Source organism: Arvicanthis niloticus, chromosome 10, assembly GCF_011762505.2.
Source record: "Arvicanthis niloticus isolate mArvNil1 chromosome 10, mArvNil1.pat.X, whole genome shotgun sequence".
In the NCBI taxonomy this organism is placed as follows: Eukaryota; Metazoa; Chordata; class Mammalia; order Rodentia; family Muridae; genus Arvicanthis; species Arvicanthis niloticus.
In genome coordinates this window covers 9399962-9419064 of record NC_047667.1, presented here as the reverse complement: position 1 = coordinate 9419064, position 19103 = coordinate 9399962, and the positions used below count along the sequence as shown (strand labels likewise).

At 39.3% G+C, this 19103-nt stretch overlaps 1 protein-coding gene across 6 annotated transcripts in view; it reads left to right on the top strand.

Annotated features, from left to right (window-relative positions):
* Positions 1-19103, top strand: part of Epb41l5 (erythrocyte membrane protein band 4.1 like 5) — a 109156-nt gene that overhangs the window by 3080 nt on the left and 86973 nt on the right. For all 6 annotated transcript variants that reach the window (XM_034513096.3, XM_034513097.2, XM_076941033.1 and 3 more), the window contains exons 2-3: positions 2857-3038; positions 11839-11943. In XM_034513096.3, coding sequence (XP_034368987.1) covers positions 2859-3038; positions 11839-11943 — 285 coding nt within the window. In that variant the 5' untranslated portion in view covers positions 2857-2858. The remainder of the gene's footprint in view (positions 1-2856; positions 3039-11838; positions 11944-19103) is intronic.

The following is a 19103-nucleotide window of genomic DNA, read 5'->3' as shown; positions in this document are numbered from 1 at the left end:
ATCCAACCAGGGACCTCAGCCATGACAGTCTCTCTCTCTCTCTCTCTCTCTCTCTCTCTCTCTCTCTCTCTCTCTCTCTCTCTCTGTGTGTGTGTGTGTGTGTGTGTGTGTGTGTGTGTGTGTGAGAGAGAGAGAGAGAGAGAGAATGAGAATGCATGCATGCATGCATGTGGATGTCAGAGACGACCCATAGGAGCTGGTCCTCCTGCCAAATCCAAGGACAGGCCACTTTTCTGGACTTGTTTGTGCAGTGCTAGAGGTCTAATTTAAACCTTCAGTCTGTTAGGTGCATCTCACTTTTTAACTTTATCTTTTTGCTTGTTTGTTTTTGAACGTGTCTCATGTTGCCCCACTTGGTCTAGAACTTGGTATGTGGCCAGGGATCATTTTGATCTTCCTGCCTCCTCCTCCCCAGTGCTGGGATTACAGAATGTGTCACCATGCCTGGCTTCTGTCTTAACTTTTTTTCAGCTTAGATTTTGTTATGTGTTGTTGGAAGCTTTGTTAATCATGGTGCGGGGTTGGTACACTTGTGTGTCTGTTGCTGAGTTCCTTGTCTGTTTCCAGGCTTTGCCTCAGGGACCTTTGCTCACTGAGCAGGAGAATATTACCTACCGGCTTATCTTTTTTTCTTTTCAAACTTAGCTCAAGCTAACCTGGAATGTACTTGTATATAGACCTATAGGTTATCCTAGAATTCAGTAGGCTCCTATTTTAGCCTAGAGTGCTAAAGTGCTAGAAGTACTTTATCAGGCATCAGAGTTCTCATTTGGAATGTCCTGTTTCATGTCACACATTTTCTTCTGTTGGGTTGTTTATCTACTTAATATGGTTCTGTGTTCTGGGTATCTTATGTAGGGCCATGTGGATGTCAGACAAGCACTCTGTCACCAAACCATCACTGTAGAGACAGATGATTCGTAATAACTCTTTGTTAAACTACAGTTTTATCCTTCAAAACATCTTTTTTCAGAAATTGTTTAAAACTCCTTTACCCTATTATTCTATGTCCTTTGAATACGTAGTTTTTTGCTTGAAATGTATATTTTGTTCATGCTATCATGCATTTGTGAAAAGAGCTTGCTATTCTTTACTATATTGGGTTTTATTGTTAAAACTAACAGTAATCTAAAAGATGTTTTTCTTTAGATAACTTAGAATAGTTTTTTACAGCAACAGGATAAGGTGACAGTAAGAAAAGCAGTTTGGTAGTTTATAGGAAATGTGAAGTTATAGTGCATTTTGAATATTGTTTTCTTTTAAAAGACTTCTGTGATAAAATTAAGCATATATAAAAATCAGAAGGAAAGTAAGGATTATGCTCTCAAGTTACTTATAATAAAGAGTAAAAATAATTATCTGATTATAATAAAAGGTTCAGTGGAAGTGTAGTTATAGTGACTAACAGATATCAGGATGTTTTTCTGTGGGTATGATGGAGCTGAGTTAAAAGGAAGTAGAGTTAATTAGAATAGAGCATCAGAAGACTGGAGTCCGCAGGGAAGGAGGCTGAGCACTTATTTAAAATTACCTGGAGAGAGATGCACAGCTGGTGAGTTTGGTGCCTTGTAGGCTGGTTGGCTGTCCCAGATTTTAGTTATTTCCTGGGTCTAAAATCTGTAGTACACATTATAAAAATACTATTATAAAATATGTTCAGTAGTTTTTCAGTTCGTGGGTATTTAAATTTTAATATAGTAATATGATCTTAAAATTACCCGTTTGAAAAGAGCAGATCAATAGCCACATCTAGTTGAAATAATAACTTAATTTGGAGGCTTAGAAAAAAAAAAAAAAAACCCAGCAGTGCCTGGAATTTTGTTCCGTCCTCTCCCAAGCATCTGCTTTTCTGTGTTCTATTGCTCTGTCCTCATTTGAAAGTGTAAGCTGTCTGGTGTGTTGAGAGCAGCTCTTCCACACTGTATCCTCTGCCTCTTGGAGCACCAAGAGGTGGTAGTTACTGTAGCGCTGTGGTAGAGGAGCCTCACGACTTGGGCTGTTTCCCTGTTCTACTCTCTTTTTCCCGGAATTGTCTTTATGTGTACTTAGTTAATGTTTACTTTTCTCAGAGTCTCTTAGTTGAAAAACTAAAGACACTAGGTTTTATGAAGGAACTGTGTCTGGTGTTTGCATTCTATGTGTTTTTTTCCAATCTTAAGTTTAGTGTTTTCAGTTATAATGTGCAGTATTTTTTATGTAACTAGTAGGTATTTTAACTGTTTAATGTTCTTAGTAGAACATTAAGCAATAAAACTTAGTTTAAATGTGTTTAAATTTTGCTGAAATAATTATGTGTATTTTGAATGCTCAGTTTAGAAAAAGAATTCAGAGTCTACGTCATCAGTGTCTTGCACTGTTGTGTAATACTCACCTGCCTTAGGTACCACTCACTGATCCCAACACTTGATGAACATCATGTATGACTGAAGCACCGGGCAGTGGTGGCGCACACCTTTAATCTCAGCACTTGGGAGGCAGAGGCAGGCGGATTTCTGAGTTCCAGGACAGCCTGGTCTACAGAATGAGTTCTAGGACAGCCAAAGCTATACAGAGAAACCCTGTCTCGAAAAACCAAAAAAAAAAAAAAAAAAAAAAAAAAACCAAAACAAAACAAAACTGAAGCATTATTCTATCTTATTAAGTCTTTTAAAACTTTATGTTAAAATCTAGTTTTAAAAGTTATTTTGGAAATAAAAATTGAATGTATTGTATTCAACATTTTGAAATATACATAAAAAGTAATGTGTTTCAACTTTTTCAAATTAACACCTATAGCCTTTACTAAATACCACCGTTAATTTGACTACAAGTTATTGTTTTTCCTTGCTGTCACTTTCACTGATTTTGTTTTGGCAGAAATGCTGAGCTTCCTGCGAAGAACGCTTGGCCGCAGGTCTATGCGCAAGCATGCTGAGAAGGAGCGACTCCGAGAGGCGCAGCGTGCTGCCACACACATTCCTGCGGCTGGAGATGCCAAGTCCATCATCACATGCAGGGTGTCCCTTCTGGATGGTACAGATGTCAGTGTGGACTTGCCGGTAAGTAGGACTTTGTTAGCTACTAGTTGTGTGTAAGATCACTACCGCCTGTGCTTCCTGGGGGCTAGGTCCGATAGGGTGAGTATGGATCAGGCACGGGGCATTCATGGTCATGCACGTGGTAAGTGTAGGCCCAGAGGACCAGGAGTTTATGGCAGTTGCAGGAAACATTGATTGATAGGGCAGTTATTGATGTGAATTAACTCTGTTCATGTCTGCACACACACACACACACACACACACACACACACACGATAGGGCAGGTATCGATGTGAATTAACTGTTCATGTCTGCGTGTACGCACACGCACACGCACATGCACATGCTCATGTTTACAGATGGTATCCCAGTATGTAGCTCAGATTGGCCTTGGATTTGTGATCCTCTTGCCTCAGCTGCCAAGTGTGGGAGCACAGTGGGTGTGCTGCCGGGCCGGGTCTGACTTTCAGAACTATTTACAGATACTAAATCTCTTTGTTCTGTCTTCAAAGAACAAAGTCTTTGTTCTGTTTCAAAGACTTGACAAAACTATAAATTATGCAATTTTGATATGAGTTTCATTGGATATTTCCTGATGTCTGCCATTCCTGTTAACCTTTTACTAAAATTCAGTGTGAACAATCTGTTTGGAAAATTGATGACTCTTTGTGTCTTTGATATGTAGTTGAGTAAATTCTGAAAGGCTAAAATGCTGAAGTTGAAACTGAAGAATTGGGTACTTTGCTCAGGTTCAGCTTCTTTGTTTGTGTTGGTGGTGGTGGTCTCAGAATGGCTTTTATGAAACTTCCAATCCTCCTGCCTCAAGCTCCTGAGTACTGGCTCGCAGGTGTGGCCACCACACCCAGCTCTCTAGCAGTGTTGCACGTCCTCATTGTGTGTGCTTGTTATTCACATGGACACTGGAGTGTACATTTTTAGAGTGTTTGAATCTGTAAACTTTAAGGCATCTAGATTTTCTTCTTGTAATGGCTTGTTGAGGGTTTGTGAGCTATTTCAACATGAGATACTTAGTAAGGATAGTTTTCATATTTCTTTTTATTTGATAAGAATCTTGAAAAGTTTTTTGTGCATTAGTCCATTAAAATATTGTTAAATATTTAGTGGAAAGCCTGAAATTGCTGTTTGAGAGCCTGGAAAAAAAATGTCTTACCTAATGTTTGAACTATGAAGCCTTGGGGTTGTTGATGGGAAGTCGGTACTAGGAGACTGTAGAGAAGCCTTTCTGAAGGGCAGTGTGGTGTAGAGGAGGCAGGTGGTGGGGAGCCTCCAGGAGAAGCAGAGCAGCAGCTGTGTGTGACCGGCAGAATCTGCGATCCCTCATCAGCTTCCAGACACTTCAGGAAGCATGTGCAGCAGCACAGTCAGTTTCAGACGTGACGTCTTTGGGAGCAAAGCCATGGCCTTTAACAAGTTTTTGAGGACTTATTTATTTGTATGTTTGAATGTTTTGCATACATTCAGTTGACTTGTGATAAGGATACTAATACTGTTAAACTGGAATTTTTTTTCTCCAACAAATGGTTATACCTGCATGCAAAAGAACCAAGTTGAACCCTTTTCTCATACTAAATATAAAATTAAAATAAAACAAAGGCAGAAACATAACTAAAGCTGAAATTTTTAGAAGAAAAATGTAGGAATATTTCTTTTCTTAGGTAATGACGTCAGTATAATGAGTAACACAAAAGAAAATAGAAGACAAATTGGATGTAATCAGAATTAAAAGTGTGTGTCCTTCACAGGGCTTCACTTAGGTAAAAGATTGTACAACATAATAACAGAAATTACTTCAAAATTAAATGTCAGATAAAGAACTGGTATCTAGAATATATAAAGAATTGTTGCAAACCAATACAAAGACAACCCAATTTAAAAATAAGCAAAAGATCTAAGTAGAAGTTGTTTGGTTCAGACATACAAAATAGATGCAAACAAATACAAGAGCACGCAGAGTCGGGGCGGGGGCTAGAGCTGAGTGGTCGAGTGTGTGCCAGCATGAGGCCTGCTGTAAGCTCCAGCACCGAAACTTAGAAGACAAACCACAGTAAAATACATGTTCACACTCAAGTAAGAAGGCTCAAGAGTCAGATGACAGCAAGTATTGGGGAGAATGTAGAGAAGTCAGGATTCTGTAACACCAAGATTGGGACATGGACAGCAGTCCCTTACCTGTTCACATGATAGAACATTGTTACCTAGTGACTAAATGTTTCTGCTTTTCAAGATCTATCCAAGAGAATTAAAAATGTACTTGCACAGAAATGTGTAGATGTTAGCAGCATTGCTCTAATAGCCAGAGTGGGAGCGGCTGAGGATAGCAGGATGTATAGGTAAAGTCACGTCACTGCCCACAGGAGAGACGAAATACTCACCTCTGTACAGCGTGGATGATGTTGAATGTGCTAGTGAGAGAATCCAGTCACCGGGTTGGAGGGACGGACGGTTCAAGTGGTTAGGAGCACTGGGTGCTCGTCTATAAGACCCAGGATTCAATTTCGAGAGTATACATGGTGGCTCACAACTGTCTGTAACTCCACTTCCAGGGGATCTGACACCCGCACACAAACATACATGTAGACAATAAGCCAATGAAGATTTAAAAAGTAATGAATTACTTTAAAAAAAAAAAAGAAAGAAAGAAACCAGATACAACCATGCATTTTGATTTGTTTTACAAAAGCCTAGAACAGGGAGAGCTATAGGAATGGAAAGGTAGATTAGTGGTTCCTTGGGGCGGGTACCTGGGAACTGGCAGAGAGGTGATAGAAAAGTGATAGCTAGGGCATGGACTTTGTTTTAGAGGTAATGAAAATGTGTACTAAAGTCCATTGACTTACATATTTCTGTTGTTTTTGAGACAGTGTCTCACTGTGCAATTCTAGCTGGCCTGGAACTCACTATGTATAAACCAACCTAGACATAGACTCAGACATTGCCTGACTCCGCCTCCCAAGCACTGAGATTAAAAGTCTATGAGACCAGACCTAACCTAAATTACATCCTTTTAATGGGTGACTGGGATATGAGTTACATTTCAATTAAGCCTTTTTTTAATCGTCCACCCCTCAAAACAGAAACAAACAAACAAAAAACCCCAAACCACATTTTTTGTGTATATATCTGTTTGGGTGTTGTTTTTGTTTTGTTGTTTTTGTAGCCAGGGAAAATATATATAATGACATTTAATTGTAAATACAGGTGATAGACTTGATTTGGAATGGGGTGGGGGGACTAAAAGCTGCTAAAGCAGTGCAGGTAGGAGGAGATGTGAGATTGCAGAGGAGGGAATGTTTATTTAGCACATGAGGAGGCGAGGGGAAGGGACAAGGATGAGGTCAAGCACACTGTTGGACCAGGTCACATTCATGGTGTGGAAAATTCTGAGAGAAGAGTCAGCTGTCACAAAGCGGGTAAACAGTGGGAGTGGAGGAAAGTACTGTGGTAGGCAAGTGTGTTTGTTAGTCGGCTTTTAGAAAGTAAGAGGAATTATCAGTGGTAGCTATGTTGTTTGGAATTTTCTATACTCCCTTGGACATAGTAGTTGCTTTTAACATATTAGTTGTTTGAGCAGGTGCATGGAGGGAAAATAAAAGGTTACCAGGTAGAAAATGGCTCAGGAGGGAAACTCTTAAGTTTGTCTCAAGGGATAGCAAAATTGTTCCTTGGGGATTGGCTTTGTATATTTAGACAGAGGAAGAATATTTTGGCAGAAATAAATACCTTCTGAGGAAAAGAAAGGCTTTTTAAAAGCTTTCGGAGCAGGAGAGATGCCTCAGAGATCCCAGCAACTACATGGGGCTCACAACCATCTGTAATGAGATCAAATGCCCTCTTCTGGTGTGTCTGAAAACAGCTTAGTGTACTCATATAAATAAAATAAATAAATCTTAATAAATATATAAGTAAAAAAATATTAGTGTGTAGCTGTAAATTGTGAATCTGCTCTGAGCTCTTGGCAGGTGATGCTTCTCCGCCCAGCAGAGCTCACACACACGGCCTTTATATTTCAGTATGCCTAACGAGCTTAACAGCTGGGCTTCTCCCTAACTCCGTGTGACCTACCCACTTTCCCCTCTGATATTCCTGAGCTATACTTGCTAAATCTATATTTTATCTCTGCTGTTCCAGACCCAGTCGGGGGAGTAGACCATGTAAGCACAAATCAGATCCCAACGTTAATGTTCCTGGAATAGAACGTGAAGGGAGGACTGGTCTGACTGAGATAGTGGCCTGGACTCATTTGTTGAGGAGAAAGAAACTAAGTAATGGTTCTAGGGCAGAGGCAGCTGACATGGGCTTTGTAGCGACCTAGAACTGTGCAGGTCTGTGTTTCCCTTTCTACTTGGTGTTATCTTAGGTTTTCTATTGCTGTAATAAAGCATCATGTAGGAAAGTAATTATTTGCCATACAGTGTAACAGTCCTTCATCAGGAAACTCAAGGCAGGACCCTGAAGGTGGATCCTGACGCAGAGGCCTGCCTACTGACTTGTTCCTCCTGGCTTTTTTATCTTGCTTTCTTAAACAAACAGAACCCAGAACCGCTTGCCCACAGTGGACTGGGCCCCACAATATTAATCATTAATCTAGAGGATCAGTCCCTTGTTCAAACCTCATCAGCTTTTTTTTCAGTAGATAGAAATTAACACAGAGAACCACGACTGGACCGTTTGCAGAGACTTCTAAATGAGATGTCTTCACCAGAACCCTCCCCTCAGACCTCAGGGATCTGCAGGAAAGTGGAGGGTTTGGAAAGAGGTAGTGGATGACGTTAAGCAAACAGTATATTCCAGCACAACTGGAGTGATAAGGGTTGCACATATGAACTAACAGAGACTGTGGCAGCATGTGTAAGACCTGTACTGGTTCAAGCAGTCAGGTCCTGGTACTGAGAGGGGGGTGTGGACATGTCCCACCCCTGATCAGGATGCTATTTGCAACTGAAGACAGCTGAAAAAGAGAAAATATTTTTTTCTAATGGGATGTCACTGGGCATATCAACTCCATGCAGAGCAGATGTGTCTGGGAGTAGTGAGCCAGCAAAACAAACTCCCTGGGGCTTTGTTACATCTTGGCATTTTGTCTCACCTTGTTGTTGTTGTTGTTGTTGTTGTTGTTGTTGTTGTTGTTGTTACCTTTGTTTTTGTTGTTAGGGTTGTTAGAACAAAGTTGGGTGGGAAGGGTCTGGGAGGAAATGGGGGAGAGGAAACATTTTGCATCTTGTGAGTACCTGGGCCTGCTCATCTGACTCTTGCTTGTCTCTTGTCTGTTTCTTTTCTCAAGGCCACCAGAGACTCAGGACCCCCTCCTGTCTTTATTTTGTTTGCATTGAGGGTAGCAAAACTGCAGTTATTCTTATAGGCTCAATTGAAAACAAAGCCTCTGAGGCTGTTGGTACTTTGAGGCAGGTCATTCCTACAGTCTTACTGCAGAAACAGCACTTGTGACACGTTTGTCATGCTTAAGCTAGTGTTCCCGGCTAGTGAGCATTTGGTTCCTCGGACATTATTATGAACTAGGTTTTTCTTGTAGACTGGATTATGAATGAAAGTTTTTAGAATATCCATGCTATTTCAGCAGCCAGATTGTTTTAAGAAATTCTGTTTTAGATGTAGAAGTTTGGTTTAGATTGGGCATCACTAACTTGAGGAATTTGAAAATGCTCATATCTTCACTATTGGATGGTCCAGATTGGCTCCTTATTAAACAAGGTAAAATACATAACCTTAAAAAGGCTCTTGTTCTCTCCATCTTGCAGAAGCCCGTTCTGTCCCCTAGAACATAGCTACCATATTTCAGAAGGCTGGGAATCATACTTGGACAGGAGACTATCAAATACCATTTTAAAGATCATGGTTTTGTTGTTGTTGATGATGATGTTGTTTCTGGAACAAATACAGAATGCAGGTGGAATGTGAAACTGAATCTCGAAGTGTCCTTAGAATTTACGTAATGGAGATTGGACACTTTAGTGTATTGACGGGTAGAGGAGGGGATCAAGAATTTAAACATATTTTGGGTTCCCTTTTTTGATAATGGCACTTTATAAAATAAGCATAATTATTACTTTTTAAATTTGTTGACAGTAGACCAGAGAGATGGTTCGATGGTTAAGAGTGTGTACTGTTGTAGAGGACTCTAGTTTGAGTCTCAGTACCACCATATCAGAGAACTCACATGTCTCTGCCTTCATACACACCTGCATTTACATGTGCACCCCACCCCACACTTCATTAAAAAATATATCTTACATTTTTTAAAAACTTGTTAGCAGTTCTGTTTTTTTTTTAAACCATATGGTTTGAAACCAACCATTTTTTTCATTCCCAGTAAACTGTCCCTTCCTTTCCACAGCCAGTATCTGTAGACTGTTGAGATAGTGGACTTGCTCTGTTTACGTAGTCAGTTTCCGTTTTTTATGGTTTAAGAATCGGACACATTAGGCCGGAGAGATGGCTCAGTGGTTATGAGCACTGGCTGCTCTTCCCAAGGTCCTGAGTTCAGTTCCCAGCACCCACGTGGTGGTTCACAACCATTGGTAATGGGATCTGGTGCCCTCTTCTGGTGTATCAGCAACAGGGTGCTCATATACATAAAATACATAAATAAATGTTTTTTAAAAAATGAACCTGACACGTTATTTGCCATCCTGCCTCTTGTTCACTTGCTTCAGCTGTGCTGGACTTGTTCCTCATGGACTTAAGCCCTTCCACTGTAAGGACTTCACATGTCTGTAGGCAGTTGCTTTCTATACTCAGAGTTCATTGAAATTTTCCTTGCTTAAAAGAGTCTTCTTATTTGAATATTATCTTCCATTTATTTTTCATCTAGCTCCTTATAACCTTTAACAACATTATAATTATTTTCTTAAAATATAAGCTTCTTGACAAGTGGCCTCTTGTTTTGTTTTTCTGTGTGGTTGGGTTACAGCAGCACCTGGCACATTGTAAGTGCTCTATTGATATTTGTTAAATCGATCAAAGAAATTAGCAGTATTTGAAATGGATCTTTAATATAGAATAGATCCCCAAATAAAGTTAAAATCATCCTCAAACCCAAATTCCTTAATGAAACATTTGATTCTGTTGGGACAAAAAAGGAATTTCTGATTTCCTGCTTAAGACTAGCTCATGAAGGAATGTCCATAAAACCTAGGAAACAAATGAACAAATTAGCAAGAGTTCTCTTCACATCCCCTACTGTCTCGTCCCTCTCTCCTTTGTCTTTCTGCCTACCTCTTTCTGTCCTGTGCGTGCCTGCCTGCCATGTGTCTGTCTCCCCACCTCCCTCCCCCACGCCCCCACCCGTCCCAGGATAAGCATGGGGAAATCTTGGCTGCAGGCTGGAGTGTCCCTAGAAAGAAAGATAATTGAAGAACATGAATTTTGAATACATATCTTGCTGTCACCCTTCCATGCCCATGGTGGTCTTGATTTTTAGTATGTGCTCTCTGAGGGGTTTGGTTCAAAAGAAGCTTGGGACAGATGACTGACTTCTCAGCCCTTCTCACCCTGCCCTCTACTCTAGAATTCAGCTCACAGGGCTTCCCTTCCCTCTGCCTCCCATTCCCTTACAGCCTGCCGTTCAGGCTATCCACTCTTTTGGTCTCCTTTGCCTGCACTTGGGCTTCATCTCTCCTCTTTTCTCATGGCCAAGTCTAGTCCATTGACAATGTTTATTCTACTAACCTTTCTGCTATGGACTCTTCCAGAATCTTGTGCCTGTATTCTCCCTCACATATTCCGCTTAACCATAACTTGGAGTGGTCATGCCATTCGTTTGTATAACCTCTGCCTCTGAAATTCCTCATCCTAGAATTCCCTAACCTGGACAGATGTCCTTCCTTACTGAACTGTGCCCAGGTACAGGTAGGGAGTGGGAGTGAGTTGCTGTCCTTACTGTAGTGTTGGATAGAGTGCAGCAGGCAAGATGCTGTGGGAGGGAGGAGCCGAGTCTGCCGCGCTTCCCCTGAGGACTCCACCTAGTATGGAGGTCTGTTGGCGGGAAGGGAAGAGACCTGGAAAAGGAGTAGAGGCAGAGAAAAGGAAGTGTTTGTGGAAAGTGAAGTCATCAACTGTGACTTTGTGGTTCTTGGGACTTTCTCCTCTAGGATCCTGCCCAGCCCGCATCAGGGCTGCATGAAGCAGTCATAGACTTCAGGGCTAGATTGGTTTTTCTTGTTATATTTAATAAGGAGAGGGAGACTTACATTCCTAAAATACAAAGACAAGTACATAGAAGTATCTCAGAAGTCAAAGACAACAAACACTACATTACAGAGAATATGTAAGAAGAGACAGATGGAACAGTTAGGGAGGTTAACTGTGAAACAAGAGCAAGAGCTTGCTTGGAAAGGGCCCAGTGGAAGTATTAGGTGGGAAAAGTACAATTAGATAAAAAATACAGTGAATGAATTTGGGATCACTTAACATCAAGAAGAAATTGGTGGACTGGAGAGATGGCTCAGCGGTTAAGAGCACTGACTGTTCTTCCAGAGGCCCTGAGTTCAATTCCCAGCAACCACATAGTGGCTCAACCATCTGTAACGCAATTCAATGCCCTCTTCAGGTGTGTCTGAAGAGAGCAACAGTGTACTCACATAAAATAAAAGAGATTTATTAAAATCTGTTTTTAAAAAGGAGGAAGAAACTGATGAGGTCATATTTGGGAATCTTCTCATTGGAGGAAAAGAGTCATTAAAGAAAATTTAGAAATAAGTAAAAGACTTATTTTTCTCTAAGATCAGAAATAGGAATTGACCCTGTTTAAACCACTTATTAATTCATCTTCTTGCTGTTTCAGAAAAAAGCCAAAGGACAGGAGCTGTTTGACCAAATTATGTATCACCTGGACTTGATTGAAAGTGACTATTTTGGTTTGAGGTTCATGGATTCAGCCCAAGTAGCAGTGAGTATCTTTTGGAAGTTCCATTATGACTACAGAAATGGCAGTTTTCAGATTATGGACTAAGTGCTTAAAAGCTAAAATATACTCAATGCATTCTTTATTTTGTGTCATTTCCTATAGCCTGCAGCACAATCTTTATCTTATTTCATTTGTTGTTGGTTAACATAGGGTCTTGCTTTGCAGCCTGGGCTGGCCTAGAGCTGGCACTCTTATCTTACCCAAACCCTAGGATTATAGTTGAGTGCCACTATATTTTGCTGTCCTTTTCTTTACAATCACCTGAAATACTTTTTTACAAAAAGATCTGGCCCTAATCTGAATTACTAAAGCAACATTTTTGAAAGATGGGGTTTGGAAATTTATCTAGGGTGTTATGAACCACCGTGTAACAGACAGAATACTAATACTAATGTGTTCTTAGACCCACGATGTTACTTTCTGGTTTATAAAGTCAGCAGGCAAGCATCTCTGAGATTTCTTTCAGATCTATGATTCTGCGTCTATAAAAATTGTTGGTGCCTTTCAGATGAGCGAACAGTAGGAGGTTGGAAGCCATTCAATCAACTGAGTGCTATATTGTGATTTCACTGAGGTGTGTTTGAAAGAAAGTAGATGGGCTGGAGAGATGGCTCAGTGGTTAAGAGCACTGACTGCTCTTCCAGAGGTCCTGAGTTCAATTCCTGGCAACCACATGGTGGCTCACAACCATCTATAATGGGATCTGATTCCCTCTTCTGGTGTGTCTGAAGATAGCTACAGTGTACTCACATAAAATAAATAAATAAAATATTTAAAAAAAAGAAAGAAAGAAAGAAAGTAGATGGTAGGGTTGAGAGGGATTGGTGGTTATCCTTAAAACCGACTATCAAAATTATTAAGTAATAGTGCAATACTAATTCTTCAATAATTGGAATTGGATCTTTCACAAGCAGATAGTTTTTGTTTCAGAAAGTTTTTAAAACATTTTATTATTTTTATGTTGGGGGCATGTTTTTCTACATGTATGTCTGAATTGAGAAAAGGGCATCTGATCCTCTGTGTCTAGAGTTCAGATAGGTTATGAGTCACCATGTAAGTGCTGGGAATTCCTGGTAGATTATCCAGTGCTCTTAACTCTCTCGTTTCAGACAGGTTTTTTTTTTTCCAGAAAGTTTGATGTAGAAAAATTGTATAGGATTAGTTAGAATAAGATAGACTGAAGTCACGAAGAGTTTTTAGTGGCTGGAGAGGTGCTGAGCAGCTAAGAACACTGGCTGGCTGCTCTTCAGTGGACCCATGTTAAAAACAAATAAAATCTCTAAAACCTTAAAGAAGTTATTGTAATACTTTGATAGAAGTAATAATAATAATAATAATAATAATAATAATAATAATAATAATAAGCAGAGAAAGCAGAAAGAATAAGGACACCAAGATATTAAGTTCACTTGCATGTGTGCAAGCACATACATGTATGCACAGACACGCCATAACTCTGAGACAACGGGAGATACTACAAATCTCTTTGTATATGCATATATCCAGATTCTCAAAAAAAAAAAAAACAGAAAAATTATACTTAACTCTAGATAACACTTTAAAGCTTAAATTTTAACTCATTTGACTTTATAGCATAATAAGTGTAAAAACCCCTTTCAGTTACTTGCTTAGCAGCCACATTTAGTCCCAGAATGAAACAAATTGGTATTTAATGAACAGTTCATCTTGTTACTGTATATAATCATCTTGACAGAGCAGAGGAAGTTTTTGTTGTTTGTTAGAGCATATAATATAAACCAACTTATGCAATGACTTCTCTATGTCTTTGTCATATGTACTGTATTGATATACCAGAATCTAAAGGGGGCAGCAAAATATACAAGGATCCAAGGTATTAATGTAGTTTAGTTTAGTCTTAATCATGTGGCATATTCATACATCTAAAATTAATGTACCACATTTTAATTCATTACTATTACCGAGCAATCCAAAATATGTATGATGCATGTTGAATTATGGAGTCATCATGGAGATAACCAAAATTAATGAATAGATGAATTAAATTTTATTTTTCTGTATGTATATATAGATAATAGTTTGTTATTTATTTTTGAGACAGAGTCTCGCCTTTTATTCCTAGCTGTCTTGGAATTCTCAGTGTAGACCAGCTTGGCCTTGAATTCGGAGAGAACTGTCTGCCTCTGCCTCCAGTATACCAGGATTAAAGGCTTAATATACCTTATTAAAAGCTTTATTTCACTCAGTCATTTTATAGTTGCATACACATATAGCAATTTCATAGTTTGAAACAATCTCATAAGCACAGAACAGCCATAAGAATGGTACAAATACCATTTGAAAGTTGAGGGTAAGATGTCCCATCATCCTTAAATTCTTTCATGTATGCTTTCTGTTAACAAGCATGGTTTACGAAAAAAACAAACAAACAAAAAAAAGCATGGTTTATAATTTTATACAGCCATCAAACCCAGCAACTGAGAAGTCGTCATCTAATCTTTATTTTAGCCCAATAGAGTTGTCTCTAGAATGCCTTCCATAGCCACCAAGGTCCAGTTTAGACTCCTGTTTTGCTTAGTTGTCATGTCTGTTTAGTTGCCTTTAATCTGAGACATTGTGGTTCTGTGATGTTTTTATTTTCATGACTTTGAAACTTTTGAAGAAACAAGCCAATTACTTTGTATGCTGACCCTTTCTGTGGACTTGTTACCTGCTGAAGTAGGTTCACTTTAGAAGGTATTTTAGAAGGTAACCTGTGTTCCATACTATCCTACCCACTAATTAGTGACACTCGCTTTATCACTTAATGACAGTGTGTCTTCCAAGCCTCATTTCTACGTCATTTTCTGTCCACTTTGGTTTTTTTTGTTTTTTTTTTTTTCTCATAACATCCCAAACTCAATGTGTAGGTGAGCTAGCCTTGAATTTGTGATGCTCCTGCCTCTACCTTTCAAGCACTGAGATTAGAGGTGTGCACTCTGAGCCCTGGTTTCCATCTTTCCCTTTGTAGTTAACTGTTTGTTGACGGTTTCTCTGCGACTGCTCCCCATCAAGCTGTTTATAAAGGACTCCAGTTTTATGCAGTGTCCTGTCACTGTTCTTTATTTGATGCTCACCTTTTCCCAAGTCTGGCCAGAGGAGTTACGTCACAGTGTCTCCATGTTCATTTAACATGAAATGTCATTCTTTGTCCTCTAACTTTATGCCCAAGAAAATGTTCCAGGCTCGTCTGATATTTCCATCTCAGTCCTGGAATTAGCAAGATGTTTAGTAAGCTTTGTGATAAGATTTGAGAGCATAAGTTCACAGTGATTTCTATATAGAGATATATAGTGGATGCCACACAACATCTATTAAGTCCAAGTTGAGTCTGGTACTACATAGGTTATTATGGTGTTTTCACCTTCCCATATTTGAAATAATACTTGTCATCTACAGATATGCCTATTGGAATTCCTTGACTTAAGATGGAGTATGTCTGAATAAATCTATTGTAAATTGAAAATGCTTTAAGTTCAAAATGCATATATCTACTGAATATTTCATTCTGAGCAGTCTATGACTGCTGAGCACTCAAGTTAATGGCAGAGCCTTGGTTGTTTATCGCATGATAAGCAATCCTGGAACTTCTGGAGCCTGTGACTTACTGCCACTGTCTCTCATCCCAAAAGATAATGCTACTTGTATTATTAGTTGGGAAAAAAACAAAAATAAAATGGTTTCTGTTAAATGTGTGTTGCTTCCACATACCTGAAAAATTGTGCAGGTGTAACCCAACCTGATCAGTCACTCCATTTCTCCTATGCAAATGCTGACTATATTTAAGCCACTGAATTATTCCTGGAGTATTTTATTAGGGTGTAAATAGGGCTTATGAACTGTAGTGTTCACTTATCTTACAGACTGTAGCACAGTCATTAAAGAACTCCTTCGAAGTTGTCTACTCTGGAGATATGGTTTGACAAGGAAGATTATAGAGCAGAGAAAAGGCATGCTTGAGGAAAACCATTGATTTCAGCTAGGAGAGCCTAGCATAGCATTTTTATGTCAAAATGAGGCCACGTTGAAAGAAATCAAGATACATTTTTCATACTATAAAATTTGCCACTTTAAATTTTATAATTTGTTTTTAGCACATTCAGAATTGTACAACTATTATCACAAATTTCAGAACACTCCATCGTTCCTTGAAGGGCCCTGGATATATTAATTACCATCTGGTTCTTATTAACCCTCTCCAACAGTATACTTTGGCAAGCATTATATTTCTGTCCATATTGATTTACTTATTTTGAAAATTTTACATAAATGATCATCTAGTTACAGCCTTTCTTGTCAAAGTGCTCTCAAAGTTACTGTTTGTGGTACATACATTTTTCAGCATTTGATTCCTTCCTGTGACTGAATAACTTATGAAATACCACATTTTGCTTACTCAGCAATCGGTGTGCATTTTGTTTGGCTCTATTTGACTGTTAGGATACTATTCTGACCATCACCTTTCAGTTCTCAAGGTCATGCACAAGACAGTCCATAGAAAGGGAGTGGATTAATCTGGTAGCTGATGAAATTTTTATAGAGTGCTCAGACTTTTCCATAGCAGATGCCCCAGTCTCTATCCCCACTAACAATGCATGAGGTTGCGGTGGTGCACTGGCTCACACTCCCACAACAAGGTGAAGGGTCCCCCAGCCCCCTTTGGTGATCTTACTGGGGTGAGACAGGATCTCAGCTGTAGCTCTGATGAGCCTTCAGAGGTGACTTTTCAATTACTTACTGGCCAGCTCTACTTTACATTAGGAAAGTGCAGTGTCATTTCATTTGCCCATTTACTGTGTAGTCTGTATTCTCTTAGGTGTTTAATCTTTTATGTTCTAGATACTGATCCTCTTGGAGAGGAATAGCTGGCAAGATTCTCTACCATTCATTCAATAGACTGTCTCTCTGGTGATTGTTTCTTTCACATTACAGGAACTTTTCATTTTACGGGTTTTGGTTTGGGGGGGGTTAATATACAGGCATGTACATGACTTAGAACGTGTTTAGAGTTTAAGGAACAATTTGGGGAGTTGGCTTTTATCTTCCACCCTGTTGGTGTGGCATCTCTTTTGTTTCTGCCACTGCAGACATACTTCAGACAAGTTGGCTTTTGAGTTTCTAGCCGATTTTCTGTCCCCGCCCAGTTTCCCATGGAAGTGCTAGTACTACAGATGCATGCCCCTGCATTGGATTTCGATCATTGGTTTTGGTTTTGTTTCTTAATCTGGGTTACAGGGTTCGAGCACAGATCCTCAGATTTGTATAGCAAGCACTTGTACCTTCTGAGCCATCTCTCTCCCCAATCCCAGGTGTGACCTTTAACGTGTTGTCATATTCTAGTTGCAGTGACTGAGGTCGGGCCTCCAGCACGTCAAGGAACTCTGCCGTGGGCATTTGGTTCTTTGTCTGTTAACAGAGGCCTTACCTGGTTTTATTATCATGGCAATACTGGCTTTAGTACAGAGAATTGGGAAGCATTTCCTCCCTTCTGTTCTGCGTGATACTCTAAAGAACATTGATGTTGGTTATCTTTAAAGGTAGAATATGCAGTGAGTGTCTGGTCCTGGGCTTTTTCCTAGTCAGGAATTACCATATCATGTGACAAAATAAATACCTAGTCGGGTTTATTACCATATCTTAAATATTATTTTTAAGATTTATTTTTATTTCATGTGTATGAGTGTTTTTCTTGAATTTAGGTTTCTGTACTATATGTATGCATTGCCTACAAAGGCCAGAAGAAGGCATCAGATTCCCTGTAACTAATTATAGATAGGTGTTAGCTGCCATAGCAGTGCTGGGAATTGAATGTGGGACCTCTGGAAGAGTAGCACTTAGTGCTCTTAACCTCTGAGCCATCTCTCCAGCCCCTCCATATTATTCGTGTTCAGTCTCTTGGTTTAATTTTGGTAGGATGTTTGTCTAGGAGTTTATTCTCTCTCTCTCTTTTTTTTTTTTCTCTAACTTTGAAGTTTTCAAAATGGCCCCTCATAATCATGTGGACATCTGCAGTATTTCTTGTAATTTGTCTCTGGTAATATAAATATAACTTGTAATTAGCAGTAGTAGTAGTTGTTGTTGTTGTTGGGCTGTGACTCACCAATACCGGTTATCCTTTCAAAGACCCATCTCTTTCTTATGTTGATATTTTATATTGTTCTTTTGATTGCTATTTCATTAACCTCAGCTCTTGCTGAGTTTAGGTTTGGCTTTCTTATTCTTGGTTTTTTAAGACCTTGAGGTGCACTATTGGGTCATTGGTTTCTCTGATTTCTTAATGTTTAAAAGATTTATTTATTTTCATTTTATGTCCTTGAGTGCCTGCATGTATAAGCACCGCATTTATGCCTGGGGCCCTAGGGTTACCTTCTGTAGGTACTGGGAACTGAAGCTTAGTTCTGTGAATGAGCAGGAAGCTGATTTAACATCTGAACCATATTTTTTGCTCCAGTGTAAGCACTTTAATACTTTTCTTGTTGCTGTGACAAAATACCTTAGAAAAGCACCTTATAGAAGATCTGTACCCTCTCCTGGTCTCCACAGATACAAGCATGCAGTGGTGCACATATGTATATGCAGGACAAAAATGCAAAAAGAATAAGTATATTGTTTTTTTAAAGGTGATTTACATAGTTAGGTCACTTGCATTTCAGCCATGAATTTGACATTTTAGCAAAGATACCTTGAAAATATTTTGTAATAGCTGGTCTAAGTCCTTTAAAATGATTTGGGACAGACTGTTAACTCTAAGGAAAGCAGTTACTTAGGAAGTATTTCTTAGTGTCTGGACTAAACAGAAGTGTTTTTTATTACAAATTCTGTTCTCTCTCTCTCTTGCGCTCTCTCTCTCTCTCTCTCTCTCTCTCTCTCTCTCTCTCTCTCTGTGTGTGTGTGTGTGTGTGTGTGTGTGTGTAGTTCCTAAAGTAGTTTAAAATGTCAAAAATGCTGTTGCTTACAGAGCTGTTTCTTGTGAAGACTTTGAAAGATAGCTAACATTTCTGTACTTTAAGCCCTTTGCCCTCTGAGCAGTGGTGGGAGCTTCTTCAGGCTCTCAGAGGCTGGGCTCAATGAAGTGCTACTTGCACACTGTTTGGCTGGAGGGCCTGGGTTTAGTGTGTGTGTGT